General features: G+C 40.1%; 1 protein-coding gene across 1 annotated transcript in view; it reads left to right on the top strand.

Annotated features, from left to right (window-relative positions):
- DNAH11 (dynein axonemal heavy chain 11) overlaps window positions 1-18,293 on the top strand; it is a 324,061-nt gene that overhangs the window by 199,907 nt on the left and 105,861 nt on the right. The window contains 3 exon segments of the mRNA XM_077856567.1: window positions 4,010-4,171; window positions 12,081-12,314; window positions 16,664-16,810. Of these exon segments, the coding sequence (XP_077712693.1) occupies window positions 4,010-4,171; window positions 12,081-12,314; window positions 16,664-16,810 (543 nt within the window).

The raw sequence follows: 18,293 nt of genomic DNA, 5'->3' as shown, positions 1-18,293 counted from the left end.
AATTGTGATGCCTCTAGCTTTGCTTTTCTTTTTCAAGACTGCTTTGGCTGTTCGGGGTCTTTGGTGGTTCCATACACATTTTTATTCTAACTCTATGGAAGGTGCTGTTGGTATTTTTCACCTCACATCATTTATAATGGCTCTCATCAAAAGAAGAGAATTAATACATGCTGGTGAGGACATGGAGAAAAGGGAACCATTGTACAATGTTGGCAGGTGTGTAAACTGGTACAGCCACTATGGAGAACAGTATGGAGGTTCTGTAAAAACTTAAAGATAGTACTACCACATGATCCAGCAATCTCACTTCTGGTGATATAGCTAAAGGAAACAAAATCATTATCTCATAGAGATAACTGCACTCCTACATTCATAGCAACATTTATTCATAATAGCCGAGGTATGGAAATAACCTAAGTGTCCATCAATGGACAAATGGAATAAGAAAATGTGAGATATGTACACATGCATGCACACACTTGGACACAAAGAGAAATTTGAAATAAATTTTCAGCTTTAAAAAAGAAGGAAATCCTGTCATTTGGAACATCCCGGATGAATCTCAAGGGCATTACTCTAAGCGAAATAAACCAGGCGGAGAAAGAGAAATACTACATATAAGTGATAAGTGTAACATTGCCAGAGGGTGGGGGAAATAGGCAGCAATTAGTAGAAGGGCATAAACTCTCAGTTATAAGATGCATAAGATCTAAGGACCTAATGTATAACGTGGTGACTACAGTTGAAAGCACTGTATTGTATAATTGAAATTTACTAAGAGAGTAGAACTTAAGTGTTCTCAACAGTGACAACAAAGGATAAATATATGGGTTGATGGATGTGTTAATTGACTCAGTGGGGGAATCCTTTTGCAATCCTTTTACAATGTCTAGGTGTATAAAATTTTACATTCTACATTTTAAATATCTTAGAACTTTGTCAGTTATACCTCAGTAAACCTTAAAAAGTAAATTATCGATAACCTAATACCCTTTTTAAAATCATTTGTATTTGTATTACTTAAAAATCCTTGGCTGTGTTTATCTCATGAAATTAAGGGAAATATAACAGGAAAATTATCCAGGATGATTTTTTCCCCCACACGATATTTCCTTGAGGCAACAATTCAAATTTATTTACCTATAAAGTTTTGGAAACTTTTTTTTTAAAGTAACACAGCATAGAGTTTATGGAGCTCCATTTAGGCTTCAGCGCCTGTGACAAGAACTTTCCTATAGATCAGTATCTTTTCCTGTTGACCCTGGGAGGTGACTGTGGTCTCTCCTTTTTAGTAGATGAGGGCAGTGCAGTACAATTGAGAAACATGCCTGTACTCACACTGTATATGAACAGATAGCAGAGTTGACATTCCATTCCATGCTCATAATAAAAAAAAAATGTGGAGATGGTTTGAGAAAAGAACAGAACAGGGCACCTGGGTGGCTCATTGGATTAAGCATCTGCCTGTGGCTCAGGTCGTGATCATAGGGTTCTGGAATGGAGCCTCTCCCCCACCACCCCCCTCGCACTGGGACTCCCTGCTCAGCAAGGAGTCTGCTTCTGCCTCCCTCTCTGCCATCTCCCCTGCTCATGCAGTCACTCTCAAATAAATAAAATCTTTCAAAAAGAAAACAAAAACAGAACAGCCACCAATTTCCAGACATTAGCATGGGCTCTCAGAAAAATCTCACATAAGACCACTACCAAGAAAAGCTGGATGGCAGGTGAAATTCTGTGCAAGATTTCTAACAAAACTAGGAGCTATAGAGTAGTGAATTGGTCTTAGGAAGTACTAATAACCGAACATCTTTCTATAAATTAGTTCCCGGAGTCTGTTTTAAACACTGGAATTTAGGTTCTTCATGGTTATCTAAGTTATTTAAAATCCTCAAAATTTTTCATTTCACTCTCTGTATAGAAAGAGACTTGCATTCTATGAGTATTTCACCAACTGCAGGGGCATTGAAAATGTTAAGTGTTTCGCTTAAGTATTCCCATAGAAAATTTGAAACCAGAAGGTTATAGCTGCGGGTGTCGCGAGTCACCTGGAGGTCTTGTTGAAAACAGATTGCCAAGCCCCATCCAGAGTTTCTGATTCCTTAGGTCTAGGTTGGGTCCAAGAATTTGCTTTTCTAACCAGCTCCTAATAATCCTTTGAGAATCATTGATGTCCTGCCAACTGCCCTCTGTGTAAAATGTAGCTGGCATTAGGAGGATTGTTATTTGAGCCATAATAAATAACATAGGGAAAAAAGTCTTCAGCTGTAAAATTGTAGAAAAGAAAAATAATTCTTTCAATGAGGAATCTATATTATCTTTCAATAAATAATGAAGGGATATCATTATATTAACTCAGACAAAGTATTTTTCCTTGAGGTTTAAACACACATGGCTCAGATACTTTGTTTTCTAACAATTTCTTAAGACCTGGTAGTGTACCAGTAGCAGAAAGAGAAATGCAGTAAATGCAGAAGTGATGGAAATAATTGAGATCTCAAAGGATACTTTTTTCCCTTTGTGATTGCTATAATTATTTATAAATGAAGCTTCTAAAATTGCCAGGAATGAGAGATGAATTGGGTGTGGAAATCGAACTTCTAAGATAGAAAGAAATACTCAGGTATGGGGAGAAAGGAAGGCTGATGGGAGAGTCCTAAGAACTGTGATGTAAGTGAAAATTTTGCATAGTAACTGAAGTTTGTTATTTTAGTACATGGAGTATTAGAGCAATTATTCAACTTGTAACTAGACCCTCACATATAATGAATACATGACTGGTCAGCTCATGTATTGGTAAACATGTTAAATACTAGGATTTATCTGTCTGGTTTCTCAAGTGCCACAATACATAAAATAAACATAGTGAAGACACCTGTTCAATAAGATGTTATATGGCTTCCTATATGCTGGATATTTTTGTGATGTAAGTTTTTTTAAATGTCAAAAGCAAAAATATACCTTTTGAAAAATGATTTCATTAGTTGCCCGATCTCAAAGTGTTAGAGACTTAGTCAAGAGAATTCCGAGCTTTGTTTTATATTAAGTCCATGCCATTCTAGAGAAGAGGAAACCAGGACGGTCATCATTCTCAGACCTTACCCCAGCTGGCGTCCCTTCTACCCCTGATACCCTCAAATCCACAGGAACTTAGAACAGAGAGGATGAAAGGAGTGCTTCCTCAACACCTCCTCTGTGCAAGCACTTCTCATAGGGTGTCTCACCTGAGAGCCATATGACACTCAGAAGCCCAGAAGGGACACTCAGTCACTCCTGAGGTCCTTCCTCCTTCCCTCATTCAGCTTGTGGACCCCGTCACAGCCAAGCTCAGGCACCACTGCCAAAGTGAATCCCTGTGTCACTACAGAGAGTGTGGAAACATATTCAGATGTAAATTAACCCTGAAATCATTCCATACTTAAATAGAACTTCAAGTTTAAGCCAGAAACTTAACATTTTCTCATCAGGAACATGTATAAACTGAATTTTTTCCTCCTTAAAAAAAAAAGTGAAGAATGCAAGTGGATTCATTTTAAATGAAAACAAAGTAAACATTCAATATGATACAAATCATTTTTAAGTAAATTACTAGGTTTTATTGAACCTGATGAATTACAGAATGGAAGGAGACAGAAGATGAAAAGTATTGGTGTTATTTTCTCATGGTGATTTGGTTTGGGTATTTCCTTTTTTTGTTGCTCTACAGTTACTTGTGTGATAGAAAGGAATACATTCCTCACTGTTAATAATAATCTTTAGAAATGCTGAAAAGAAGAGGAACCAGTTGGAAGGCAAGTACATGGCAGTGTTTCTGTAGGTTACTATGGGGTGGCCCCTGGGGGCAGGTTTATCCTTTGTTGAGCAAGGAGGGTAATGCCCCCTTCCCCTCTGGTGCTTCAGGTAGTTTCCGTCAGGCTTGTCTGTGCTCCTTGCTTTCACTGTGGAGCATCGCAGTAGAATTCTCAGCTCACCCATCACCCTCCCCTTTCTGCCCCCCTTTGTGTCTCCACAGATCATTCTGTGTTTCTCTCCCGTTGGTCACACACTGAGAGGGAGAGCTCGGAAGTTCCCAGCCATAGTTAACTGCACAGCTATTGACTGGTTTCATGCGTGGCCACAAGAGGCCCTGGTCTCCGTCAGCAGGAGGTTCATTGAGGAAACCGAGGGAATTGAGGTATGTTGTGTCAGTCAGCCTCTGACACTCTCTCTCTCTCTCTCTCTCTCTCTCCCTCCCTCTCTCTCCTACACACACACACACACACACACACACTCACTCACTCTGACCAAAAGTCCTCAATAATTTCCAAAATACACCTCCGATGGAAAAGTTCTCTCTCTTATTTAACATGATAAGATCATCTTTGTTCGTCCATGTTCTGTGGAAAATGGTGGTTGACCTCCTTGTACCAGGTTGAGAGGTCTGCGAACACATGTGCACACACAGCACACAGGCATGTTCTTATTTAGACGGATTCACCAGAAAGCCAGGATCATTACTTCCTTGAACCATAGTATAGGGTTTGCTGAACATGAGTCCCTTAAATCTGCCCACAACAGAGTAGTCACCCGCAGTCCTGCAATGCTGGATCTTAACAAAGTAAGGCAATTAACTGTGGTTTTTCTCATTACAGTATCGGTGGGTGAGAAATCAGCCCCATGAATCCAGCAGTCCCTAAGTCAAATAATGTATCTGCTTCTTGGTTTTATGGGTTTATGTTTTATAAATTACATTAATCATTTGGCTATAATGAAATGTGCAGATCCTATTACATTTTAAAATGGTTGTATGAAACTAAAAAAAAAAAAAAAAAACAAAAAAAACCCACCCAACACTTCCAGTACACTTCCCAATTTAGAGAAAAAAAGAAATGTAAATAGGAAGGTTATCAGTCTCCCTAGAAATGAAGTTTTACTGGTATCTAGTGCCTTTCTGATTAGATAGTTTGAAAAAGTGGTAGTTGGACCATTGCCTAGGGAGATTTGTCTTCTGATTCTACTGAGTGATAAGGCTAGAATAGGTCGGACTCTAAAACTGATTCTCAGAGCTAAAAATAGAGTTGGGGCTGTGTAAGGAATGGTGTCTGCTTCCACTTGAAAGTCTCTTGTAAACAGAGACAACCCCCTCTGCTCTCCTTTCATTCCAAGAGCATCACTGTCACTTCTCCAAAACATCCTTTCACATTTTATGGAATGTTGAATCTCTTGGTGGCTGGATGGTTAGAAATCTGGGCATAGTTACATACTTAACTAATTATTTGTATGCAGCTAGCTGTATTGTAACGTGGTTTATTGTCTTTTCCAAAACACCCATTAATCTACTTAGATGCTGAACTGCCGCGCGACATCTAAATCATGTATATAAGGGCTCTATGACATTCAAATTCTTCTACTTCCTCTCTCCTTTTCTCATGCTCACACTCAAAACATTTCTGTAAGGAAATGAAAAAAAAAAGATTTCTTCCATTTCTGGATGTTTTTTCCACATCCAGAAAGTTTTTCTTTGGCCTGTCTCTATACTCAACATTGGATGCACTTACCTGGACATTTAAAACAATGGCAGCTGGCGTTCTGGGTAAAGAGTGAATAATATTAATGTGTAGTTGGATTTTCCTAAGTGATTTCCACTTTTTTCCACTGGTCAGGAGGCATTGCACAGCACCTCTTAGATTTGGAGAAATCCGTGTACATTTGTTCTCCTGCATAGGAAAGTAGAATAGTAGACCCTCCCAGGAGTGGTGGATTTCTGTCTGAACCATTGCTTTTACATTCACTGTGTTTCCCTGAAGAACCAAAGGAGCCCCATTTAATTGGAGATAACACTGGCATTAGATAAAATCTGCCAGAGATATTTTTTACTTTAAAATCTGAAAAACCGTTAAATAAGACAAAGAATAATGACAGTTATTAAACCACAAACTTCCCTAGCTCTTGCTAAGATCTACTGGAACATAGGGCCCTGTTTTGTCTACTGATCATTATAAGAAGGGTTCAAAATACCAATTTATTAGGAAGAGAATCAAGATGTATCTTTCAGTAACAAAATTCTGCTTAGTACAGTTCATTTTATCACACTGGTTTGCTAAAGAAAAGACCAGTGCACTTCATGTCTCAATATTCATTTCTCATACAGAAGTAACCCAAGGCTAATAGCATGGTTTCACTTGGTATTTGACACAAAGCTCTTTGAAGTTTCTCGCCTTTGCTTCTCTGATGCAAGCGGAAAGTTAGTCGGGCAAAGTTAGTCCCAGTTTCCAAAACAATTCCTACTGAAGGAGCTTTGATATGCCAGTGACCATTGACATCTGCTGGATGAGGCAGGACTTGCATCATTTTAAGTCCAGAGGCCTCCGGCAGGTGCTAAGCTCTATCTCGTGGTATCACGACGCCTCCTATAGGATGCTGATTGTCAAATAGGAATTTAAAAGGGTTTTAACCATTTCTGTTGAGCTGAAATGATGCCTGGGAACAAATCAGCCAGATGATTTCATTGCAGTGCCGTGCATGCTTATTTATCTTTCCCACCTTCCCAATTTGTTGCTTAGGAGCAGCAATTATCGTTCAGAGGGCAACATGTCTATCTTCTTCTAAAAATGCGTGGTGCCTTTTCTGCAGAGGTCAAAAATAGCTTTTAAATTTTTTGTATGGGCACTAATTTGATCATTTTCTTAGTTTTAATTTTCATCATTAAGACTGAAAGGTATCTGCATAATTTAGGCACTTCCTGGTAGCTGACCTTATTTGCTGAGTGTAAGATAGATATCCAAGGTGACCCCCTTTAACCACTGAGAAAGGATTCATTAAAGGCAAGAGGTTTTTTTGAGCATTGGCATAGACTTTTCGGTCAGGTCACACTTTGCTCCCAGGGGTGTAGGCTGCCTACATCTAAGGAAAGGTTTGTGCTACTTTTCTGCTACCTGGTGTTGAACTAAATGACAGCTGGCAGATGACCAAAATAGTTTGACCACTAAGTATCACCAGGTATTTATATGAAGGCTTTGTGTCAAAATATACTCCTTACTCCTCAGGTTAGGAAGTGCAGATGGGGGCACGTGGTGTGAGCAGGGAGAGGAGGAAAGGTGCCTTGGGTATCCCTGGGAGCCAGGTAGCACATGCTGTGAGGAGGTGATGGGGAGGAGCTCTTCCTGAAAAGTACGTGGGTTCCAGATAGGAACATTCAGGGAAAAAAGCAGGAGAAATGGGTGTTAAAAGATAAGTAGTGCTGTTGGTTTTTGACTCAAAGTGAATAATGGACATACTTGACAGCTGGGTCTGATGAAAGCAGAAATTACTGAATGGAAATGAAAAGATGAGCCTTCTAAGGAGTGAGATTTACATTGGGTGGAGTCTCATTCTCATAAAAATCTGAGCACCATGGAGGAACCCATCATTTCTGGCCATATTGGCCAACCGACAAGTTAAAACCTTCTATCCTTTGCATGCAATACAACTGAGTAATTCCATAAGTTCAGTATCATCAGCTTTTCCAATGAAATTAATTCATTTCCAAATACCTCCACTTCTTCAACTCAGAACTTTTCGCAAGGCCTGGTAACAGATGAATGGCATGTTTTACTACCATTTGCCAATCTGATGAGGAAAAATGTCCCTCAAAGAGGAAAGTTACTTTACTGTATATATGTGAGGACTGATCTCTTCAATGATTCCCTGGGTTCCTTTTTAAAATGATATGGACAGCATGAAGAGCAGTAAACAGCACTTTGTTAGTGATAGGTATGTTAACACTGTTTTTCTTACTGACTTTTACTGACTTTTAGCACAGTTTTTTCTTTGAAATGTAAATGAGGATGGTTCAGTATGAGTTTATAAAGTGGAGAGCCTTGTGCAAAAAAATTTAGGGAACTTGGGGGGAAATAGCCTCCTCCCGAAGAGTACTGAGGTCATTTTAAAAGATCCAGACAGACACAGATGCAATCAAATTTAACCTGAATCTCCCTAAATCTCAAACTGGCTTAAGTCTCTATTCAGACAGACGAAGAAAGGCCCATGTGATTGTTAACATCCTTCCCTGTTCTTCAGCCCACCTCTCTTTTGTGCATATGCACTAATACACCATTTATCATACATTTCTTTCTCTGTGCATATTGATCAAATTAAGAGCAGAATTGCAAAAAGCAGTAGAAGTTAGGTAAACTTTAGGAATCCCCTCTACCTTGAGAGTAGAGTCCTCTTAATTAGAGCTGCCTGTGAACCAGTACTTGCTGGTAAGCCCAAAGTCCAAGTCAGTCAAATGGAGGCATCACTCCCTCTTAGTCGTAGTTTTGTGGCTTTCCTGGCCTTGCCAGAACCAGCTACATCTGTAGCCTTGTCCCGCTGGCTCTGGGAGGCATAGCTGGGTTGCATGGCCACCTCCTCGCCCCCGCCGTCCTCAATTGCTTCTCTGTCGGAATGTTGTGCCAGAGAACCAGTAAGACTACCTTTTCAGTTTCTGAAACTCTTCTTGAAGATGACTGGCCTTTGCTGGACTTGATCTTGCCCTTGGCCTTGGAAATTTGCCTCTGAAATTAGAGACAAAAATTTAAAAACACAAGCAAGCTAACAAAATAGATTCACCAGACAGTAAAAAAAAACGAAACGAGGACACAAACAAGACACAAGTATGTGATTTAGAAAACTCTTGGGCTCCACATTTAACCCTCGTGGCTGCTCTCTCTGGTAGAGGTCATCTTCCTGGGACCCACACTGGTGCACTGTTAGCGTCGCCGAGAGCAGGGGTGCCCACCACCTCCACTCACTAGCCTTCTAAGGAGGGATCCCTTGGCTTCCCCACCACGCAGGTGAAGGGATGGAGGCCATAGCACAAGATCACTCAGCAGGTAAGGGCCCCATCAGCACTGGGATGCCAGAAACCACGGTCTTAAATCCTGCTCTGGACTGTCGTAGAAATGTTTGACTATTCTGAAAAAGGAATGCAAGTCAAGGATGAAAAGAAACAGACTGAAAGGAGAGCCAAAAATCTAACCTTGGATTTTTGTGGACAGAAGGCAGTTCAGGAAGTGCCATCATTTGCCCAACTGTACAGAACAGGGAATCTACCCTGCGTCCTGGGATGCAAATCCAGCATCCCTGGCTGCCTCCAGAATCTTTTCTCAGAGGGAATCAGCACTTTGAGGAACTTAGAAGTGCTCCAGTGCAGCACTGCTCATTTTATGTATCATTACATTTTCTTTATTTAATAAAACAATTTTACAACCGCAGTATCTAATTAGTGTCTATTATTGAGTGCCCCCAAAGGAGCTAAAAAGTACAAATAATAGATTTTTAAACCCCATGGTTTGGAATTACTATAAAATAACAGATATTAAATATGTACAGTTTTTCGTATATCACTTATGCTTCAATTAAAGCTGTAAAAAATAAACATAGAAGTAATTTCTGAGAGAAACTTTCAAGGCAGACTGCAGGTATATGACATTACATGTTACAAAATGATCCCAAGCTAAGCTTAAAAAAATAATTTTCCCTTCATCTCCATTTTCTTTTGTCCCTCGTCCCTTTCCTTGAATACGGTGCTCTTGAAAGTCTGAATTTAAAAGTACAGACCAGGATAGTCTTGAGACCAGCCAGTCATGGGCAGGTGTAAAATCCTATATAGCATTTAGGATATTTGATTCAGCGTTGGCCTCTGATGTTGGTTGCTGGTTGCTGATAGTTGACCTTTTCAACAGCAGGGACACACTGGGCATTTGCTGTTTCGTGTCAGGAGGCTGGGGTACTTGGTGTGGTAGGGACTGCCACCACTTGAGAACCGTCGCCCCAGATAGCAGCTTTGTCTTTGCACTTATAGTGAGCCCACCAAGAGAGCAAAAATGAAGCGTTTTTCTAAATGCGAGGGGAAAACATGTGTATATCTGTGTGTATATCTGTGTGTGTATATTCATGTGTATATCTGACTATGCAGTGAATACAACACTGTTGTCCAGGGCTTCTCTCTTGGGTTTATAACCATGTGATGCTGGCGCTTTGCTTGTTTATATTGTCGCTCTCACCATGATTGGCCACCGAATGACTCCAGAATCGGATCCACTGGTTTTTCACGAGGGGCCCAAATGTAGCAGGAACAACATTCTTCACTGGAGTCTCTAAAAACGAAAAATTCAGCATTGCCTTCCCTTCTCTGCAGCAGCTCCAGCCTCCATATCCTCTCTGCACTTACCCCCCTCTCCCCCCCAAAAAAGAAAACTGGAGATAAATGAATGGCGGAATAAATAATTTATGCTAATGAAATTACTGCAATTAGTAGTTCTACAATGACCCTTTTAAAAGCCACAGCTGTTAATGTCAGGAAGTGCTGTCACTACTGACCTTATCATAAGAGAAAGTGACAAATTGAGAATGCAGGGAAGACCAGTCATCAAAGAGGTCTGTTCTGGAACGATTAGAGTTTTCTGAAAAACAGTGTGAATTACAACCAGCTGCTCCCTGGCTCTGCAAGTCTCCCATGCTGTGCCATTTTGTTAAGCCCGATAACAATAGTTATTTTGCCCCATTGAGACAAGTTGTCTCGGGCCACTTCCAGCTCTACCGGAAACCACTTCTTCCATCGCAGATTTACAAATGAAACTGTTGTTGGAGAGAGCTTTTCAGGGCAGCCTAGGAGCCTCCTCATAAGGATCATGGTTGGGCAGAGGCCAGGTCCTCCCCTACCAACCCGACCCCACATGAGGAGGTCCTACTTGGCCAGAGAAGTATTTATCTTGTAGAAAGACATGTGCTCACTTTTCATTCATTAAAACAAGACAGGACAGGAATGAATTTCTATCCATGTTCATATTGCAGCTCTTTTAAAAATCTTTTTATTAAGTCTTTTAAAAATCCCTCAGGGGATCTCACTTGTATGGAGTTATGGAACTTCCTTATAAGTTGGGATTCTGAATCCACTACTGGGTAACAGACACATATCTCAGATCTAGAGAATAAGGAATATTCAGGATTTGCCTCATTCTGTATTTACTTTTGCTTTAAAAGAAAACATTAGTTACTAGTGAGGTGGATTTTTGATATGCAGGGTCATCCTATATATACAAATTTGAAACCTACTCACGGATTTTTCATGAGGTTGGAAAGCGAAGTGTTTAGACGTCGCTTGGAAGCAGTTGTTTTTCACCAACAAGAATTGGCCTGTCTCTTCTCACACCCTGGTTGTAATATTAATGGTGCAGGTTTGAAACGTTCAACTGCATCACTAGCCACTTGTGTGCAATTTTCCCAAAGATGTCTGAACGTTATTGACAACACTTTGGTAAATTATGTGTGACTTTCCTAAGAGTTGGTGTAGCTCATTTAATTCATATTAATTGATTTTTAGGCTTCCCTTGATTAATTGAACCTGGTTCATCTTGTACAGAATGCAATAAATAATCATTAAAATGAGGGAGATGTGACTCCACAAATTAAAAAGTTAACTACTTCAGAAGTCATAGAGGACAAAATAGAAAGAATGGTATAGTGGGGGGTTCTCTAGTAAATCTTATAAGGGAGGTTACTCATTTTTTTTTTTTGTTTTCTGTTGGTTTTTTTTTTCCAAATGAGAATAGAAATGATATTTTTCTCTCAGAATCCATGACTTTCATACTTTACAGTCCTGTTAGTTTTTTTTTTTAAATCCTGTTCATTTTCATATGGGTTCTTGTAAAACTGTATTTCTCACTTTCAGCTTTGTGTGTATGTGTGACTGCTATAGTTTAGTTTGGAGGCACACCACAAATACTTTCAGAATACTGTGTCTCAATCTCTCCATTTTTTTTCTTTCACACACTTGATAGATAAAAATCAAGTTGTGAAAAGCTTTGTTTGTGTTATATGTTGGCTTTTGGGTTTGGTATGTGGAGCGCATAAAAATCCTTTGCCCTACTTGGCAAAGCTGAATGCTTTATTGTTACCTCTCTAATCCTGTGGATATCTCTTAAACACTAATAAGTAACTCTTCCCAGATCCTCCTGTAATTTGTTCTGGCTTTTAGGGAAAAAAATACGGCATAATTTTGCTGATTATTCTTTTTTTTAATTATATTTTTATTTTAACTTGAGAGAATTTCATATGAATTACCATGTTTATGTTTGCAGCCACTGGACAAGGATTCTATTAGCCTCTTTATGGCCCACGTTCATACTAGCGTGAATGAAATGAGTACCAGGTATTACCAGAATGAGAGAAGACACAACTATACCACCCCAAAGAGTTTTCTAGAACAAATATCACTGTTTAAGAATCTGTTGAAGAAGAAACAAAAAGAGGTATCCCAGAAGAAAGAGCACCTGGTAAATGGCATCCAAAAGCTAAAAACCACAGCCTCTCAGGTATGATCAGGATGTGTTACTACTGAGTGAAATGTATGCTTTTAAGATTAAGAAATATGTAGTAGTTACTTCTGAGGCAGCATTTCAACCCATGTTAGCATTTCAAATGCTAAAATTTACAGTTTAATAACACCACACACACAAAAAAAAAACTAACAAAAACCACTCTTTGTGCTTTCTTAAGTCTAGAAAAGGAATGGCCGATTCCTCTCTCATGCTGGTTTGGAGAGAGCCTTTCACTGTTGGCCTGGCTTAATGCAAAGCAGTGTACAAGTGTTGAAGGAGGAGGCATAGCTCACTCCCATCTTCTGTCTGCCTGCTTTAATGTCCTGCATTTCCTTTTAGGAATTTTTTTTTTAAGATTTTATTTATTTATTCATGAGAGACACAGAGAGAAAGAGAGGCAGAGACACAGGCAGAGGGAGAAGCAGGCTCCATGCAGGGAGCCCGACGTGGGACTCGATCCCGGGTCTCTGGGATTAGGCCCTGGGCTGAAGGTGGCGCTAAACCGCTGAGCCACCCGGGCTGCCCCCTGTTAGGAATTTTGTCACACAATAATGGAAGTAGGATCCCTTTTGGTCTCAGATTCTCAACCCCCCAGTGATGGCATTATTTCCTGTCTGATGACATGACATGGTTTACTCTGCTTGAGGTCCCGAAGTATAGCTGTTTTCTCCAACCTTTATGTCTCATCTGCTTTTGGCCATCATCTCTCTAGAACAAAGGGTCTGGGGTAGTCTTTGTGTCAGTCATAAGACCCCTGCTACCTTGAAGGATAGTACCCTTAACCTTCAGAAGTAAATCGGAAGAAAATTAGAATGTTCCCAATGTTAACCATGTGTAGGTCTCTACATATACCATTTAATTTTTTTGGTAAAAACTAAACATTTTTATGAAGTAGGTGTTGCTTGCTACTATCACTTTTTAGATCCGACTTGCAAAGTTAAAAGCCACAGAACCTGTGAGGTTGGAGGTTGAGCCCAGATGTGTCTTACTCTAAAGCTGTTGCCCATAGCCCCATGCTGCCTCTCTGTGACTAGGGGAGGAAAAAATTAGAATAAGCAAATATGGAGATTTTGGAGACTGGCTCAGCTTGCTGCACGCCATCTGGACTCAAGTTGGGGAGAGAAAAATTCTCAATGGTGGTCCCTTCAAGACCAGGAATTCCAGAGGGCTCCTTCAGAGTATTGCCATCAGGTCATACTCCTATGCTTTTCAAGAGATTGGGCCAGTTTTCTCCCCAGGCGTGCTGTGTGGCCTGTCTGTGCCCAGGCTAGAAATAAGCACACGGTGGTACCTTACACTCTGAAGGCCTATCTGGTCACGTCCTCCACTCATTCTGTAGACCACAGCACCTCCTGCACCCATCATTTCGAAAACCAGGACTGGCTCTTGGTGAAACTGATCTGTGCTGAATAAAAATTTTTCTTTTTACTGTGTGTGTACTTGTTACCTTACTCTTACTCTCTGCCACCTTTCTCTTTCCTTTTTCTTCTCTGTACAATCTCTCCAGTTCCATCTCACTTAAATCAAGATTCTTTTTCCTAGTGAAGACTTTCCTCAGAGTCCTGTTGAGCTAGAAGACAATTTGTGCAGGAGATCTGTTTCCCAGAGCATCAGTGTACCTTTGAATCATGTCCCCAACTCAACATGTTGACTTGATAGCACCAGCTAAACTGAACTGTCATACCTAGGTGGCTCAGTGATTGAGCGTCTGCCTTTGGCTCAAGTCGTGATCCTGGGGTCCTGGGATTGAGTCCTGCATCAGGCTCCCTGTGGGGAGTTTGCTTCTCCCTCTGTCTATGTCTCTGCCTCTCTCTCTCTCTCTCGAATAAACAAACAAACTGAACTGTCATAACTGATGGGACAGCCCTTGGCAAGGGAAAAAATACCCTGTGGCACACTTAGAGTTCCTTTCCCAAATAACAGAGCTAAGAGTATAAAAACAGAGTACGCATCTATGGTGGCAGCCTCTCAGCCATAGGGAAAAAGACAAGGTGTTGGAGAGGAAGAAAGAAAGGAACTGGCTATTTTTGGTGTGTGCCAAGTTCAGGGTTGCTTGGGTCTCCTTATTTCCCCTTGGCTAGAAGTACAGGCAGAAAGTCTAAGAAGAAGATACATGAAGTCTTAATTGAAGGACTACTGACGATTTCTTGTCATTAGGTAATTGTGCATATAATGCTCATAATATCAGAGGAGTGATTGGAATATTTAATATCTCCCTAAGAGTTTTAAAATTTTCTACTTATTATGGAAAGGAAGCATAGTTACTTATGTGGGCAATGGGAAAGCCTTATAGTGTAGGATCAGGTTGTGTGTGGAACAGAATGCCATCATACTGGAGCGTGTGTCCTCTACGGATCTGCCGTAAGTAATTCCACTGAGATGAATATCCATGCCATTTGAAATATGTGTCTAAACTTCAGCCCTGTTTATTCATTTCAATAAAGCCATAAATTCCTCTTAGAGCCACATATCCCCTCTCTAGATATGAGCTTAGGTCATCATAGATAGCCTAGCGACCTTTCTCCATAGATAACTTCACTTCCAGGGCTTGAGTCACTAGATACTTCAAACCTAACAGCTCCCTTAGACACTGAAATCAGGGCTTATAATAACAGTTTGTTCAGAGGCTCTTGGTTGATTCTTTTGGTTACAGCCTAACACAGGTCTAGTTTCACATGGCTAAAAAGAATAGATAAGCTATTGTCACTGTACCTCGAGTTCTTAGGTTAAAAAATCAGTCTTAGGTTAAAATATAATAAATAGTACAGGTAGCAGTAATAGTAATTGTGCCATTTAGGCAAAGTGCAAGTAGACTGTGTTGAGGTGGAGGTGACAAGAGTCCTTGGGACAGTAGTGAGATATTGTCACAGGAGATGAAACCACCGAAGTGCCTTTGGCAATTGAGTCAACATACGTGATTGATTGTTCTCTGATTCTATGATTTGTTTATTTTTTTAAAAGATTTTATTTATTTATTCATGATAGAGGGGGGGGGCGGTAGAGACACAGGCAGAGGGAGAAGCAGGCTCCATGCAGGGAGCCCAATGCGGGATTTGATTCTGGGACTCCAGGATCGCGCCCCTGGCCAAAGGCAGGCGCCAAACCGCTGAGCCACCCAGGGATCCCCTATGATTTGTTTAAACATAATAACCTACTTCTGGAAAAGAAATGGAATAAAGAGTTAATTATCATGGTATATAAAGCTGCCTTCGTGTGTCTCTAGAGCCGAGACATGTTTGTTTTCCAGCACCGTACATCTGATTTTCTTTACGTGATTCTCAAACCTAGGAACCTACTAGTACTTCGGAACCTCATGAACTCCCAACTAAGTGAGCAGAACTGTTCTATAGAGCAGATGAATTTGTTGATGCCTCAGGAAGAGCTGAATTCCTCAAGAGCTGAGTGAGCCTGTTTAGTTGGGGAGCCGAAGGGAGGAATACCATCCAGAATACTCCCTGGCTTTGGCCACACCCCTACCCATCCCCACAAGGCACCCGTGGTTTGCCTTTGTGTAGTAGATATTAGGCTGAAGGTTGTATGAGGTGGAAGGCACTAAGTAAGAGGACCATTTCTTATTTTGTGGGAAGAGCTAAGACTTGTGTGGGGGGCATTTCCATCAAAGTAACAGGTTGAATAAACAGATAAAACCAACAGCCAGAGCATGCTGATGGCTTCAACTTTAGTGATGTTCTGGTGGAGCCATAGTCCCTCCGGCTTGCCACCAAGCAAGGCCTACTTCTTCCAGCTTATCTTTACAAGCAAGTCTTCCTGTGGCTTCTGCTGTCTTGAGTCTGAGCTTCACAGGATCAGAAAAACCAGGGCTATGAGTGATGTATGTTCAGGTGTCATGTCCTCGGGTGGGGATGGCTGTTGGCACTTCCCTGACCTCACAGACTTTTGGAGAAGATAAATGTCTAGTTAGTGTGGACATAAATTACAGTTTTCAGAAAACCACTGGAAAATATTACCTTTTTTTAAAAAAGATTTTATTCATTTATTCATGAGACACAGGCAGGGAGAGAAGCAGGCTCCCCACGGGGAGCCTGATGCAGGACTCGATCCCAGGACCTCGGGATCACATCCTGAGCCAAAGGCAGACGTTCAACCACTGAGCCACCAAGGCGCCCCTGGAAAACATTATTTTTTGCTCCTGTATTGGTGGGGGAGGGGGGAGAGGATGGGGTTATATTTTGGCACATGGGACTAAAGTCAGAACAGGGTAGAAAGGGATTAAAAACTGCAGACTGATAGGGATCTGTGAGCTCATTTCACAAAAAAGAAGCTATATCTGGTATTTGTTGTTACAGATGGAAGTTACTTCCACACACTGACTTTTCCTTCAGGTGGGAGATCTGAAAGCCAGACTTGCCTCTCAAGAAGCTGAGCTGCAACTGAGAAATCACGATGCCGAAGCTCTGATCACGAAGATTGGGCTCCAGACGGAGAAAGTGAGCCGGGAAAAGGCCATTGCCGATGCTGAGGAGCGAAAGGTCAGGCTAATTCCACCATTTAGAGTGCTGAGCTATATTTAGCACAAAATAAACCTTTGTAGGTGAACAATTTTGAACAACTTCCTCTCCAGGGAGCATAAAATCTAAAGAATTATTATAGTTACACATGTAACAGCATTTCACACCATGATTACCACTTGACCTTTCTTTACATTATGCATTTTCCCACCCTTTTAGCTCTTTTAATGATATGAAAGAACAATAAATACTGAGCTCATTCAAGCATATAATGGATGTGGATCTTGAACATCAGGCCTATTTGTAATACAGTAAAGATCATGAAGTCACCTCTGAGGTTTCTAAAGGTTTTCAGTTTTTAGGCAAATTGAACAACTCAATTGTTAACAAAGCCCATTCCATCACTTTGCAAGATGGTTTTTCAAATTTTTCATTTTAATAATACAACTCGAGTTTATTATTAAATCCTAAGCCAAATTTGTTCTTTTTGATTCGATTGAGGCCCTGGCATTTTGTATTACGTTTTACTGTTGGAAACAATTACTTTGAAGATTATATAGATTCTGCTTTCTTTGTACCTGGGTGACTGGCAATTCTGAAATAAATATAACTTCTTTGTCCTCTTCTTTTACCAGAAATTCAGCCACAAATTGAAGGTATTTCACTTTTAGGGATCTTACTTGTTTAAAAATTGAATATATTTATTTGAGATAAATTCTCTCATTTTAGACAAAAGATTATGATCAGGGCTTGGTTGATGAAAAATTATAAATTATGAACACATTTAATAGCTATTGAATCAGTAGCTTTTATGGCATTATTCTTAGGTTTTTATGATGCCAGAAATACTGGAGTTATTCCAATGGGGTTGCCATTCATAGACAACTGAGTTGTTTTTTTTCTTTTTTTCTAATAGATATTGAGCATCTTTACCTGTAGCTTCCACACCTAAAGAATTGAAATATACTTTGAAAATCAAGATGCTGAATGGTTTTTTTAAAAACTTGTTTTTATAGTTAAACTACTTTGGCATGGCCGATGGGCATATAATTCCTAATTCTAGTAATAACTGTCTCCATTGAGATTCCGATAATGATAAGATGGCCTTAAAAGTGTATTATGTTATGTTAACCAATTAGGTATCACATATGATGTGATTATCATAAGCCGTTTCCTCCCAAGAGATATTTTTCAAGCATTCACAAATAAGTGATGTTCTAGTAATTGTTCTATAACCTGTCTCTACAAATACCTTTTAGAGATCTTAAAATGCTCCAGAGGTGTTTTCACATTTTGCACATGAATTCCTAAGGCAAAATCATCCTTGCAAAGAAGGAAAAAATGTTGTAGCAAATGAGAACTCATCTGACTGGATATTTATGAAGTTCTTCAAACATGAAAAAGACAATTACTATTTTTTATATCTATACCAAAACATAAAAGTACTCTCACTTTACTTATTGTGATCAATTTAATTATCAATATCAAATACTAAGCAACTTTG

Source organism: Canis aureus, chromosome 18, assembly GCF_053574225.1.
Source record: "Canis aureus isolate CA01 chromosome 18, VMU_Caureus_v.1.0, whole genome shotgun sequence".
Lineage (NCBI taxonomy): Eukaryota > Metazoa > Chordata > Mammalia > Carnivora > Canidae > Canis > Canis aureus.
This window is presented reverse-complemented; position numbering and strand designations above follow the sequence as displayed.